Genomic DNA, 15,670 nt, shown 5'->3' on the forward strand with positions numbered 1-15,670 from the left:
ATAAAACCAAGGTCATTGCCTAAAAAGCTGAAAGGAAAGCCTCCAATTCAATAGAAAGTTGAGAGGAAGTGATGGCATGAGACAGGCTCTATGCAGATGTACTACATCTATGCCATATGTGGAGCACACACACATCTACCATTTTTCTTGAGGTTTAAAATCTCAGGCCTTTCTCTCCATTCATTTCTGAGAATTTTTACACTTTCCTAAATTGAAGATTTTAGGTACTAATATGTCTGATAACTGAAAGGTGGAAACCGTTATTTCCCATGCAACATCAGACTGACTTTGGCTAGTTTTATTTAGTAAAGCGCAAAGCTCAAGTTAAGCTTTGCAAACAGGCCAGTAGTACCACACTAAAACAGGACCACAAGTTTAGATTAGTTTAGAGCACGGGAAGAACAAGTTTGTGTTGCTTGGAATATATCATGAAGACATACCCTTCAGTCTACTCAGGCACTCATTATTACTTATTTGATTGCCATTTAATAGTTCATACTGAATGTTGTTAGGCACTAAAGTATAACAGAATAGAAACAAAACAGTTGAAGTGTTTTCTAAATAGACCACAAGCTGTTTAGTTGAAATTAGTCTAATTTTAAAGAAGTCTTAATATACAGATATAGAAGTCATATAAGCAAGAAATATGATAGCTCTTAACACTAGTTTCCATAAAACAAGCTTACTAGATCAACTTGCCTCTCTGTTTTTTTGGAATTTTACTACAGAATTACATTAACTAATTCATATCAGAACGAAAACAACTTTTGATGTATCATTTTATTATGTTCATAATATGAACTAGGTTAACTGCTACTCAGATACTACTAAAACTATTATTATTTGATAAATTACATTGTAAGGATTATCAGATTTCATAAAGAGAACTAATACAGGTGGTGTGATGAGCAGGTACACTTCCCACCAGTAAGCAGCTGGCTGTTTGGCAGACATTCCTCAGCTGAAACAACCGCAATAATCTCTACTTTGAAGCAAGCGTGTTTCAGAGGAAAAGTTCAAAAGGTGTTTAATTCCCAGAGAGTGATAATCCTAAAAATGTCTATTTTGTTCTGAGACCTGCAGGAAATACCTTCTTGACAGATCAAGTCAATTGACCTTTCCTTTCCAGAAACCTCTTGCACACTGAAATAAGTGTCACAAGAGAAAATGTCAGAGACGTGAAAACAATAAGCCTATTTTTGCTGAACATTGCTGATAGGAATACAAACTCAGTTTTCAAATTTATAAAGAAGTATCTATGTCAATAACTTTGTCAAATAAAGTAATTGCCATAAATTATTCATATTTATTATCTTCAGGTAAGTAGAACATATACACAAACTCTCTCTAAAGGATACCAGCCCTAATCACAGAAATTTCTTTAAAATCAAAATCATATAGGTCATAAAACAACTCTCTCACAGAATGTTTTTGAGAGTTTATTTCACAAGAATAAAGAATGGCGTTCTAATAATGTTTTATTTTGTAGGCAGATATAGGGAGAAATATCAATTTAACTGTAGGTCAGTTTATTAATGAAAATAACCCATACATTCCTTACAGTTTACACTTTCTTTAATATCAAAAACAGATAAACCATAGCTGTAGCCAATCCTTTGCAGCTTTTCACATTACTTAGTAAGGCTACATAAAAAAGGCATTCTCCTTTAGATTGCATACATCAGCGAAACCTGTATACTTATTTGAAAAAGAGTATCACTGTCACAATGAGATTTGGTTTACTGAACAGAGAAAATCAACGGAAGAAAAGTACTTCAATCAAAGCTACTATTCAGTGCAAGGATTAAAAATAAAGGAAAAGAATACACTGGTTATTGCTTTGCCTCCACCAGCCCTACTGTGAAATTTTCATATCCTTTTAAAGATGTATCCGGCACTCTGTAAAAGAAAAACACACAAATACACACAAGAAAAAAGTACTCACACTGTTTGGGTGTTGAATGGCAGCTTCGTGCTGCAGTCTAACCCGCTGTGGCATCATCACATCATCCTGGAATAAATAGCACACTGTTACTGAACATAAAAAGGGTCACAGTACAGTACTCAGACACACATTAGAATATGCTGTTAAATTAACATCATTTTACTGGCCTGCAGTCAGAAATACAAATGGAACAAATATTAAGAGACTTTACACTTTTAGTGCATTAAACTCAATCCTATTCAAATTGGAAGTGATAGAAACTACTATGTGACAACCATGTTGTGATCTCAGCTTCTATCTTATGGGCACCCACACATTTTACACTTCTTACATTACTTCATTACACAAAGGAATTCACCACCTCATTAACAACAAACTCCAACAGCAGTACTGGTAGTATGTGTGGACAAGGAACTAGCCTTGATTAAAAGCATGAGATTTGAGACGTTCTAGCAATACGAGGAAATGTTCTTTGTAGTCTGGCTATACCTTGTTTCATTGATAAGGAAAAGCCTTCAGTCTCTAGATCTGCCAATGTGTCATATTTCATGAGCACAAAAACTAGTATTTGTGAAATTATAAAATTCTAAGTAAAAAAACCAACCAAACAAACAAACCCCCACACTCATAAAATGCATCAGCATTGACGGCTTCAAAACACTACCTAGATTTACATTTTATGTAAATACTCCTTTCACCTGTAGCATAAAGGTCTATTTTGTTTACATACAAAAAGACAGGTTGCCTTGTAAAGAGTTAGTAATCTTGCTATCCTTCCTTGAACAGATAGGAGATATTCTTTTCAAAATTATATACTTTCAAAATTATATTATTTCCTGTTCAAAATTATATCCTTTCTAGACTATGGTTTTACAGTCTATTAAAATGCCCAACAGTAGTACAAATTTTCTTCCCTAAATTTAGTTTCCTGAGGTTTCTACTTATATTCTTTCCCATTTTGGTGCCACATTTCTTCCCTTTTAAAGGGTCAGCTCAGTCTTTCTTATATGTTGGTTAAAGCTAACACAACCTATTTCTCCTCAGAGTATTTCCAAATGTCCCTATCTTATCAGGCAAACATACATAATTCAAAGGAGCCCTGAATTCCTGTTCTATATCCATTCTTTTAACAGTTCCTCACATTAAAATCATTCTAAGGAGATTCCTACTAAAGCCAAAAAAACAAATATTGAATTTCCAACAACTTTCACTTTAAAACTTTCAGTCAAATCCATGGCAACAAAAATACATTAGTGCTTAAATACCTAGAGCTTAGAGGGTTGAATGACCTTGATATAAAGGTGACACTATAGTTTTATCAAAAACAACACAAGGATAAAAAAAGTTTTAGAAGTAGATCCAACTATTTAATACAATTCAAGGTTAAAGATAAAACAAAGGAATAATAAAACTGACCCTTATCACATGCAAGTATGTAAGAGAGAGAAGGAATACATTGTCAAAAGCATTTTTCTGTATTTTGTATTAAGGATATATTTAGTAATAAGCATAAGAGGTATTACTGATTTTTCAAAGCCAATAGAGTGAAAAAAAAACCCTTCTGATTCCTCAACCTCTATACATCAGTTACTTCAAAACTACTATGATATTGTTTACCATCAAATCCACTTTATCAATAAGGCATCAGAATTCAGGCACTGTATCAAGCAAATGTTCCAGAAAAAACTTTTACCCTATTTCCCATAAGAATAACCATAATCATATTTCTTTACACCAAATACAGAGCTGATTTTTTTAAATTAAGACCTGGTTTTCATATAAACAACAGGAGATATATCTTAACTGAGCTTTGTTTACTCCTTTAAGAATTACTTCAGTTTCTTAGATGTCTTGTTAAATCCCTAAAAAATGAGAATGCAAAAGAATTCTATCAAAAAGCAAGGAATTTCAACGCTTAGAACAATGTTACTATTATCTCTTACAACATACAACACACACTCTTGTGGTAAAAGATTCCACTGTTTATGAACCTGCACAACAGATATAAATTTAACAGAACTCATACATTCACAAAGATGAAAAAGAATCTACTTGATTTTAAAAGGTTAAATCAGCGTAGAAAGTATTCAAACCAAATTCAAATATCCTATTCACCAAACAGGTCGATGTTACGTTTTTATAAGCAGACAACTTGACAGGAAAGGTCTAGTTCCCCTAACAAAACACTGTATCATTTTGATGCTATTGGCAAAACTAACAAGTCTACAGATTTGGGTCTTAGGCTATCTTCAAGATCATCAGTATTCTATAAAATCCAGCTAAAGAGGGGGCACTATAACTACAAATACTGCAAAATGCCTTTTTTTTTTTTTTAATACATTTTTGTTCTCTACTGCTGGAAAACTATGAACTCTTATCCTGAATGACCTTTAGAAAAGTTTTTTACAAAGAATTTTGTCTTTTTTGTTTGTTTGGGTTTTTTTAAATTAACAGTTTGACACATATGATGCACTGCTGTATAGTTCTGTGATACTTTCCAAGTCCATGGAAGGCGAAAGAAAGAAAGAAAAAGAAAAAATAACATAGCCATTTAAGACATAATCCCAAATAAAACAATAAAGCAATTAGGCGATGAGGAAGAACAGCACAAAATACAAATCACTTCCCAGACAAAACTGAGTCACATCAGTCATTTAGCTTTTTAGACTCAGGCTAGGCAACTGCAAAATCCAATTTCTACACTGTACAGATTCCTTACTATTGATGACTGGGCAGGTAGCCACAAAGCGGAAAACAGAATATATTTATACAGAAACGATCTTAAGTAATGTGGTTGTATTCTAGACCGGTGTTTAAAAACCAAATTAACTTCCAATGAGTAAAACCAAAAAGATTGTACCACAAAATAAGAGCACTTGAAAAATTTTTCAACTTCATAGGCTATTGATAGGAGTGAGACACCCAACCATGCACTGTACTGACAAGAGTTTACGAAGTTTAAGCAACTATAGTATTAGACAACTAAGATGTTAAAATATTTTATCCGGCTGTACATTATGTAATCACAAATTTTCTATCAAAACTGTTGTATTTACAATACTGAATTCAGCAACTGTGTTGCCGGACTTTGGTTTCTACAGTCAATAGTTTGGTCACCTTTTTTGGTTTAAAACTGAGAACAAAACCTCAGGGATTAGACAAACACTTTCCAAATTATTTTTCTCATGTCATGTCAGACAAAAAAAAAAAAAACCACACATATCTGAATGTAGCTGCTATATCAAAAAGGGAAGCATATTTAGTTTGTTTCTGTCTCCTAGGTGGGAGTAGGGAAGATTACAAGGCTTGCAGTGAATTACTCCAAATATATAATTTTAAAAAATGGAAGTTTAAACAGAAGTTTCCACTGAAATTCAATTTTCCCTCTTAACATGGAAGTCTCTAATGGTAGTCTCCTAGGAGATATAAGGCAGACAGGATGAAGAGAGATTTTCCCCACTGAAAGAACTGACAAAAGAACAGATTTAAAATAAATGCTAGATAAATGCATGCCTTCACTAAGCATATACTTACAACAGGATAGCTAAATAAAAAAGAATCTGTAAGTAAATCTGTTTTCATGTGACCCCACTCAAACTTTGTAGAAAAACTAAGAAAAATTTCAGGTAATAGCTGGGTTTACTGTCATCTAAATATGTACATACATACAATGCAAACAAGGCCAAACAAACAGGTAAACAGCAAGAAATAAAGCAACATAAACAGAAACCTACTTTAGGCACTCAAAATAACCCAGAATTTATAGGAAATTTGTTGATTACAAACATGCTTCCTGTTCTTCAGCGTCCATTCTGAGTAGGAGAACAATTTGCTGAAAGATGGGAGAATGAAAAGGACTTTATTTCACATGAAAAGCCAGCAGGGATTTCTAAACAAGCCCAGATGTGTTTCTGCCGGTGGGGTGTCATGATCTCCATCACCTTTCAGTCCGACAGGCATTCTGCCTGCTTATGTTCCTATGAAATATATCCCTTCTGCAGAAAGCTGGCTTGCTCCTGTCAAGTTCCACACCACTTGCAGATGCTGCCAAGGCAGAAAAGCTAGTTATACAACTATCAGCTGGGTTGTTTTCCTTCCAATCAGAGGCACCATTCTTTATAAAAACACACACAATTTATACTGAGCTAATTGTTTTGTTTTACTTTACTCATATGTTTAGTTGAAGAAAAGGAAAACTAAATCAATAGACTGAGCTTAAGAATATTACTCAAAGCTGTTGTTGTTTCAGTATGTGTTTCTTAAATCAATTTGGGTAAATTCAAATGACAAGCATTCACTGGCCTCTTTAACTAGGCCGTCTGGACCACACTGAACTCCACAGTGATAATTTGATGATTTTTCCCTTAAAAGTGGGGTTTTGCACTTCAGAAAGTAAAACAAAACATACAACCTCATGTACAATACACATCTGCTTTTTAAAACCAAGGACAAGTTCACATAAAACAACACACTAATTATAGCTCAGTACTGAAGTGCTTTCTTAAGCTTACATTACAGTCTCAGCATCACATGCTTTTGTAAATTCCTTCGTATTTGGCTGCTCAAAAAAAAAAAAAAAAAGAGAGAGACCTGACACACTCCATCCTCACAATAATAGCACCTTCTTTCCATTGCAGCTATTACACATAAAATACAACCTGTAGCAACACCAGCAGGAGTGTCTGACTCACTGAGAAACAGTATGGCATCTCCAAAGTCTTTCAATCCATCAAATGGTCATTAATTTATCCTGCACCTGCTCAGACTACAGTGAAAATCTTTCTTTGCTATTGTTCAGTTCAACTCCTTGAACCAGGGAAGTAAAAGGCCTGGGACCTTCAAAAACTGGCCTGTCAACAGCACTACCAAAGCAAATACACTGATCCTAGGCAATTGTCCAGAAGGCAGGTTTTAAAGAAGCCCCACACTACCAGACACATTAGAACCCTGCACTCTAATGGCCACACACAAGTCACCTGAGCAGAACACACCCTAATGATCTGTCAGTACTTGCAAGATCATAGGAAAAAATTACTACGTTTCTTTTTCCACTTCTGAATTAAATGGAGAAAGAAGGGGACAACAAAGAAAACACTTCAAAGTTTAAGAAGCTGACTTTACTGAGCACCTTTCTTTTCCTGAGCATGGCAACAAAAAGGTCTACATGGGAGGATACACTTCGTGTCCTTATGCACCTGAATGACTAGCACCTTCCATCAATATAAAATTACTTACAATCTTTTTATAGAATCTTTTTATTCAGCATCACTATTAATTGATCAGGAAATTTTTGCTGTCGAGGCAGCTCCCACCTTGGTGCATTTGTTCAGCAAATGCAGACACGTGCCTTTCCATATCTAGTTTTTCTGTAGTCACTGGAGATCACCTTGGATCTTTCTCACAGTTAGATCACTGAAAAAAGTACAGGAGTTTTTGCAGGCAAGGGAAGCAAGTAACTCACATGGTGTTCAACAGCAAAGTCAGTAAACTCAGACAAGAGTAAAATCCCCACTGTCAATTCCAAATACCCACTTTAACAAATAAACAGATGAAGGTATATGTAGGGAGAGGTTATGGCAACCAAATTCTGAAGGTTTCCTTCTACATTTATGAAACAGAAAATTAACATTTCACATTCCAGATAGAGGCGTTTAATCTTTTTTAATACATGCACTTCTTTACAGAACAATAAAAGGAATGATGCCTTCAAGCACTCGTAGTTTGATTTTTTGGTGCTCATCAGTGATTCAGAAACGTGCGCAACTCTTCTGCACAGAAGAGGCTTCCAGCAATGGAGTTCATCACTACATCCCCTTACCTGCTATTTGAGTAACAGCTTATTTCAGTTTTTAAATCAGAGGATCAAATTTGCAAGGAATAGTACGTTAAAACAACAACAAAACCCACATACATGAAGTCTGATCGCTGCTTCATTTCCTAAGCTGTACAGATGTTAATTTGACAGAAAGGAAGAATATTTCAAAAGTTTATTAGTGCCTATAGAATAATGTATAATGGCAACTAACAAGAAATCCATCTTTCCAAAACCAGCAAGTTATGGAGACTGTAAAAACAAGCAGCTATGTTTATAACTGAAAGCTAGCTTGAAGGCTGAAGTCCCTGAAACATCTACCAAGTCTGGCTAGCTAAGGTCCAACCACCTTCTTCCAAGACCTTTATGAATACCCCCCAATGAAGTGGTTTTGAACTTGAAACTCAAGAAAAGCGTGCAATTTCACAGCAATTAAGAATTAACATTCCCAACTTAAATCATACAAGCAAATCTCACAAACGGAAAGGCACAGGTCAGCAGCTGCCAATTCAAACATGGGAATGCCAATTCCGGTGGTCCACCCTCACTTTTGGTGAATAAAACTTAACTGTTTCCCTATGTCATTTTCAACTATTAGCAAGCAGTGACGCTGTGGCAACATGGTTTAGAGTCACATCTTTGAACTGGCTAAGAATCTCAGAGATAGTAATACCTCGCCAACAGAGCCTTTCAAAAGACTAAAACAAGTGTGTCAAGGACTCAAGTGAATATGACTGGAAATACTGCAGGTCAGAGAAGGACACATTTTTATATTTCTTCTTTACAGTCAGGAACCATCCAACAACACATCGATTAAACCTGAAATAATGGGAAACTACACAGGTTATTAGGATGAAATGAAAGCATGTTCCTTTTTAAAGAAACACAGTTTTATACAAGTATAGGCATGTTTAAGTGAATGTCAATGAAAAAACTAGTTCAAAGCAGAAAAGGGAATTTTTAGTGTAAGAGTCCTGCTGTGCTGCAACGGGGTAAATTACTATAACAAAGATGGTAACCACCCCAGAGAACTGCCAAACTAAGGTTACAATAAAATGCAACTGGTAGATAAAGTCATAACTGCAGAAAATTTGAAGAAGAGTAAAGGTAACAGTGAAATGTATTTGCATAATTTGTTAATTCTATTGCCATTATGACCAAGATTTTCTGAGACTATAAATGTTAAATATGAACAATTTCTTAAGTATCTTCAATTTTTCTGCTTGTTTTCCTGGTGGGAAAAATGCCTCAGTAGCTTAGAGGTGAAATCTGTAACAACAGCCATAGCAAAAAACCTCCATAATAGCTATTAGTCAAACAGCTGCCACTTCATACTAGAATAGGCTGATCAAATTCTGACAGTTCTGAGCTCTGTAACCTTTTTTTTTTCCACATTTCTTCCCAATTTGTTGTCCTCACAAATCTGTGTTGAGAGACATAACACAAGCAGCTTGACTCCAGCTGGAACGGCAAGCAAAACAGTCTCTCTGGAGCCAGTACTTCCAAAGATGCTCCAAAATACGCTCGTTGAGCATAGTATACTACTTTGAGTGAAATGAATGTACAAGGAGCCACAATGTATTTGTCCACCTATATGAAATGTATACAAACTACTGACCCAGCCCCATTTCTCTGGGCATACACCTATAGCAAACCTGAAATTATGGCTGCACTTCTGAAGGTCAATTCCCTAGCATTACTGCAGCACATTCCAAAAGGCTGATATCAACATTCCTTCCTAGAGAGCTCGATACTGGATTGGTGACTGAAATGAAGACAGTAGGTGGCGTGTAGAAGCAGAGTTGTTAAACAGCTGGCAACATCTGTGTTTCAGCTATTATCACACAACATTTACTAACTGCGGCCAAAATATTGAGCAATTTTTAGAATTGTAGCAGTTTCCACATTCAGTTTATTTCCTCCGATCTGTTTTCAGCAAAAAAAGGTAGGCACAAGGAGAGACAGTAGAACATATATTTAAGTAACACCAATCATTTATTGTTTCTTTTGTATCAAGATTAGGCTTCTGATAGTTCAGAATGCCTTCTATTTTGAAGCATCTAGCTCAATAGCAGGAATAGAAATGTGTAGAACAGAAAACCTCGGTTGCTTCTTTCAAGCTTATCTGTGCTGTAAATCATAAAATTCTCAATCAAATCACTTCGTGTAGGTCTTAATTATACTAAATATAAACTTATGCTAATGATAATCTTGCAGAAATCCAAAATCATCACTTGTTATGTTCCTTAATAGTTGTAATTTATTCCCCTGATGTTTTCTTATCCTTCACAGCTAGACAGCAAATAGAAACAACACAGCAGCATGAAGATGCATACTGTATAAACACCATAAGATAAGTAACAAATTAAGAATTTTGAAGAGATCTCTATAAAAATATTAATTAATTTCATTTAAAGAACATAATTTTCTAGTTTACTGCTAGTGACTTACAAACAACTAGATCTGTCTGGATTGAAAAGAAAGAATAATCCAAAATTTACCTCAGTAAATTATTCTATACAGATTTGAGACAGAAGATATGAAGCTCCACGGGACAAGAGAATAGTAAGTTAATTTCTCATTCATGCATACCTGGACTCAGCTACTTCAGTCAACCTAAGTACCAATGTAACTCATCCTATGTTGCCCCATACAATGTGGTATGTGTCCAAGCCTGGAATACCTGAACTTTGCAAATCATAAGTAAGATCTATTTTTTTTTTTATTTTAGATAAGTAAACAGCCTCTCTGACTCACAACACAGGAGAGTTAAATCCATGGAATCATTCATATAAATTAAACTAGCACTTGGGTTTGTGTCTACCTGAAGTAAAGCAAAAAGAACTGGATCCCAAGTTCATTCATCTCAGCAAAACTGGCATCACTCCAATTACTTCATGGCTTAATTTATGATGTCCATACACTCTTTTAAAAGCTGGGGAGTCAAGTAATCAAAAACAGAGCAGCAGATTTTCTGCTCATACTTCCTCAAAATAATCTGTTTATGAAACAGACACTGACACTCAGTGCTGGATATGAAATACTTATTTTTTGATGCATAGGAAACTGACCTTTCCGAACACCATTAATTTGTATATGTGATTGTGAGTTCTGTGTATTCAACAGATGTTCAAAATTTTGTTTCTGAAATACTCATATATACCCATATGTATCAGATATTGCATTTCAAAGCTTCACCCTCCATAAACTTACATACAAAGATTTACATGAAATACACTCTGTAAAATAAACAAATAAAAAACCCCAAACCCAACAAACTGTTAAAGGGAAACTAGGATAAATTCAAATAAACTCATTTTAAAAGGTGCACTGTGTTGTTAAATACAGTAATAACTTAATAAAAGCAAGAATAAAGGCCAGGAAAGCCACCTGCAAAACTTAATTTCTTAAATGCTAAGACAAATTGCTGCTGCATTGCCTTAGGTCAGAAGAAATATACCAGCACTTAACCATGCCTTGCAACAGTACACTGATTAATTCACAAAATTTTAACACACAAACAAAAAAAACCTTCTATCTAGTCGATACAACAAATGGAGTTTGCAAACTGAAAGATTACCCAAATTAAAACCTGTGTGGTTATAAGGCTGTAGAGTTTACATCCCTGCTCTCATGATACTTTCTAATAAGCACAGACAATCATAACATTAAGTTGAATCCTGCCTGAAAACCTACACTTTCAGCAGGCAGTTCCTCCTAGTACTACACTAAACCATAGTTCAGTTCCAATTCAGAGGAAAGAATCAATCTTCAGGTGAAATTACATGAGATCAGTGAGCCTTAAAGGTCTTGCTCTTCTTGCCTGATCCTAGCCACATGGCACCATTCCTCAGATCAGCTATGCATATTTGTGAAACCTTTCACTGCATATTAAGCTGCATAAAGTCCGATAGTTATCTGTGGGTTAGTGAGCTGAATGGGTTCACAGAAGGTATCCAACAAAGGACAGAAAAAAAATTCAAGATGGTAGGTGAGACCTCTCCTATTTTGCATCAAAAAGCCAGTAGGTCAGCTCTTAGATTCTCATCAATATAATTTTCTGAAGAACGTGGGACAGAAAAATCCTGAAAACACCTAAATGCCAACCTGACCCAACCAGGCTCACAATAGCTTGTGAAATCCGACAGGAACAAAGAATGGTGTAATGCTGTAGGCTTTCTACAGGTTGGAAGACCACTTTACGGCTATAAATAGTAACCAGCACGTTTAACACCCAAACACCTTTAAACAGCTTGTCTTTAAGGCAAAGCAACAACTGCATTAAAACCAAAAGACTTTTCTTGACAAAACTAAGTTAGACAAAATGCCTTAACTTACTGAATCCAGAAAGCAGAGATAGGTTCCTGAGCTCTGAATTACTGCTTGATTTTTAGCAAATCCAACTGTTGAGAAAACAAAGATAAAGTTATGTGGTAGTTTTACCTTTCCATTTTTTTTAAGTCTTACTACAGTCAGGAACAGATGAAAGGAAATACGAAAATCAGTATCAGGTAAAGTATGCAATTTTTCCATATTTAAAACCAGGTAATTTGTAAATATTTAAATAGCATGCCTATTTCAGTCTTCATCTCCAAGTGGTTATCAGTTGTACATGTTGAAATTCTACCACCAAGTAGAATTAGGGCTACTTTTGCTAGCCCTTCACAAAGACATAATATGTAATATGTATCCTGAAGAGTCCAGCTACCTAGGTCTCACATCCAGTACCTCAGATCATAGAATCACAGAATGGTTTGTGTTGGAAGGGACCTTTAAAGGTCATCTAGTCAAACCCCCCTGCAATGAGCAGATGCTGAAAACCCTTGGCTGTATATATATATTCATCTCTTAAGTCACAACAAATAGTAAGAAATCATAAAAAGGCAAAGAAAGAACAAGAGATTGCTAGGCAACTTGTTCTTCCCATCAGGGGGCCAGGTCCTCAGAAGGACTCAAAAAAAAGTTCTGTTCCATTATGCCTGTTAAATATAAAGTATGCAAATACAAAAACTTCATGCATCATTTATGTAATGGCACATGTAATGCAGAGGGGAGCCAAAGCAGAAGTTTATATGCATAAGGAGCACAAACCTGTCTTATTTATATCATAATATGTTATACCATCTATGGAAGACCACACTGAAATATAAATTCAGTCAAATGACAACATTGGCTTCCAGGGTCTTTTAATTTATGACCCCGTGACACTTGCTGAATCTTTTACTAAGCCATTTCAGGAAGTTGAACCAGAAGAAAACTTTTTTGTCAGCTTAATTTCTGAAGCAGATGACAGCACTGGAGGGTCAAACAAATGGCAGAGACAGAAAAAAAGGGGGGGAGCAGGAATACACAGCCAAGGGTAAGGATGGGACTGCAGCAACGAGCAATAAGATAAACTCTGCTTACCACTGAAATACATCTGCAAGGTAGGAGTGTTTACCTGGGATAATTTTTGTATGTAGACAAGGTCTACCTAAGAACATTCTGGTCTTTGAATTCTTCTCCTGGGAAGCATTATAAAAAAAGACCGTACTATATCCAGTGTTATTCTGAGAAACGCTATATGAATTCCACTTGGTCATATATGTAACATTTAAGCTTCTTTAAAGTATTTATGGAACTATGTCAGGGAATCCAAAAGATTGCCCCGACATGCAAACCAAATGATGTGATGATATGCAAACCTGTGGGGTTTTTATTCTTTAATGGGAAAACTGGAAACGTAAAGCCAGAAAACCTCACCATGAAGTGGAGTAGGATAATTTTAAGTAATATTATCCCTACCTAGAGTTCCTGATTTTGCATTTGAAAAAAGCAGACTTCTGTAATTCTCTACTCTTTTTACATGATACAGGTTTAAGTTTGCTCAGGATACAAATTTAACTGGGCTCAAAGGTTCACTTAGTTTTAAGGCATATGCTCCTTGGCTATTTTGCTGAATTGTCCAAGTACAGAAAAAGACTTATGACTGCATTTCTTACTGCCTCAAAGGAACATTATGTCAACTACCAACAGAACACTACTAATAAAGGCTCTTCCTTATAATTGTTTTATTATTTTCTTATGTATTCTGAGTATTTTAATCCTCACCTTAACTTCTTTTCATCATGGATTTCTTGGACTTATTATCTTGCAGTATATTTACATATTACTTTTTATACACATATGAATATCTAATCTCACATATAGTGTTACTCTCATTCTCCTTCCTATTGGCAGTAAAAAACCAACTGGCAAAGCCAGTAGCTACCACAACAGCAGAGCTGAATCCTGGCATGAGCAGTTTTAGTGGGAAACAACTGATGCAAGTTAGCAGGTCTGGACACGCCAAACAAGCAAAACCCTAATACTGTGGAGGTCCCTACTAAAGCAAGAGGTAAAAGAACAGGATAGAACTAAATTTGCCCTACATCAATCAAATCAATATTCTCATACAGCTGTAAAGCAGCCTGTACTTACATTTCAATGCTGTAATTAGTATACCACAATATTTCAACAATCTTCAGTAAAAAATAATGAAGTACTAGGAATCAATAATGTAGAAAAAAGTGAAGGAGGCTCAAAGGCAACTACAAGATGACAATTATATTACTCTATGAACTTTCTGAAGGATTTCAGATCTCATTTTCCAATAAAATACTTTAGAAATATTTAATATTTGTTATGAGAAAAAGTTGGAAAATATTTCTTTCTAAGATTAAGGCAGAAACCATTCCGAAGCTTTTCATATACCAGCTATTTTTTTAGAGGGGAGAGAAGAAAATACACATATTTTAAAAATTATTAATAAGAGAGATACAACTCCCCATAGAAGAAAGTAGATATTAAAAATTGTTTCACCACAATGAATCCTATGTTTGGCATGAGTAAAAAATTTTCTTTAATATTACTCAACTGAACAAAATCAGATGTTTGTGCCAGGTCTCTGAGTTTTGTAAGGCCTGCTTACTTGGTGAAAAGAGCCTGTTACCATGGTTACAGCCATAAAAACTTAAGCCTCAGTGAGATATTAACATTCCTCACTCTTGGAAAGAAAAAGGTTTCCTTTTTTTAGGCAAGTGACCCTTTCTTTTTTTCTAGGTCCCCCCCCCCCCCTTTCTTTTACATGTTAGAAAAGAATCAGAAATAAATCCTAATCTTGTGTAAATAGTTGAAGATGTGAAGCCTGACTAGTACATTGTTTCTGTACTAAAGCATCTTCTTTTAAAGGAAAGACTCCTTACAGTTGTAACTAGTCCTTAACAAAATAAAAGTAAATCACTGAAAGCAAACAAATACTACGGATTTCAAGTAACCTGCTCCTAAAATGTAACCATGAAGAAAAGATGTCCTCATTTTAATAGTGACCTGAGAGTGACTTCCACATGAATAAGCTTGGTTTTGTTTTTTTTAAAGAGCTATGCATTTCATACTATTATTTAAAACAATGCTCACAGCTGCATCCCCCACCCCCAATTTACTAAAGATTTGTTCAGGTTTTGGCTATCCCAACACTGACAAATGCATGTTAAAAAAAATACTAATAATCTGACATATCTCTAATGGCACAATATACTCCTTGTAGTTCACAACTTAGTTTTAGTTTCAGTTTCCTAAAGTGCAAAGGTGAACAGACTTCAGAATTCTAACATAAATAATTGTCAAAACATTGCACCTGTGTGTTCTTGTAAACTAAAACCTTGTCTACACACAATTAATACAATAGCCTATTACGAACAAGACCTTATACACAGAAAATGTTTTATAAAAATGGAAAATATATAACAAGATGGTATTAACAAAACATTACTAACCAACTTTCTTAAGTACCATAATTAACAGCTTCTTAGCTTCTAAAACTTACTTAGCTTCTAGATCATCAACTACTAAAAGAAGTAAGATTTGAAAGGAGACTGATCACTCAATAGTTGAGG

The 15,670-nt window shown here is 35.1% G+C and overlaps 1 protein-coding gene across 12 annotated transcripts in view; it reads right to left on the reverse strand.

Moving 5' to 3' along the window:
* B3GNTL1 (UDP-GlcNAc:betaGal beta-1,3-N-acetylglucosaminyltransferase like 1) overlaps nt 1-15,670 on the reverse strand; it is a 144,474-nt gene that overhangs the window by 121,967 nt on the left and 6,837 nt on the right. For all 12 annotated transcript variants that reach the window (XM_072880775.1, XM_072880776.1, XM_072880774.1 and 9 more), the window contains exons 4-5: nt 12,096-12,160; nt 1,946-2,011 (exon numbers count right to left, since the gene is read on the reverse strand). In XM_072880775.1, coding sequence (XP_072736876.1) covers nt 1,946-2,011; nt 12,096-12,160 — 131 coding nt within the window. The remainder of the gene's footprint in view (nt 1-1,945; nt 2,012-12,095; nt 12,161-15,670) is intronic.

This window comes from Ciconia boyciana, chromosome 16, assembly GCF_034638445.1.
Source record: "Ciconia boyciana chromosome 16, ASM3463844v1, whole genome shotgun sequence".
NCBI lineage: Eukaryota > Metazoa > Chordata > Aves > Ciconiiformes > Ciconiidae > Ciconia > Ciconia boyciana.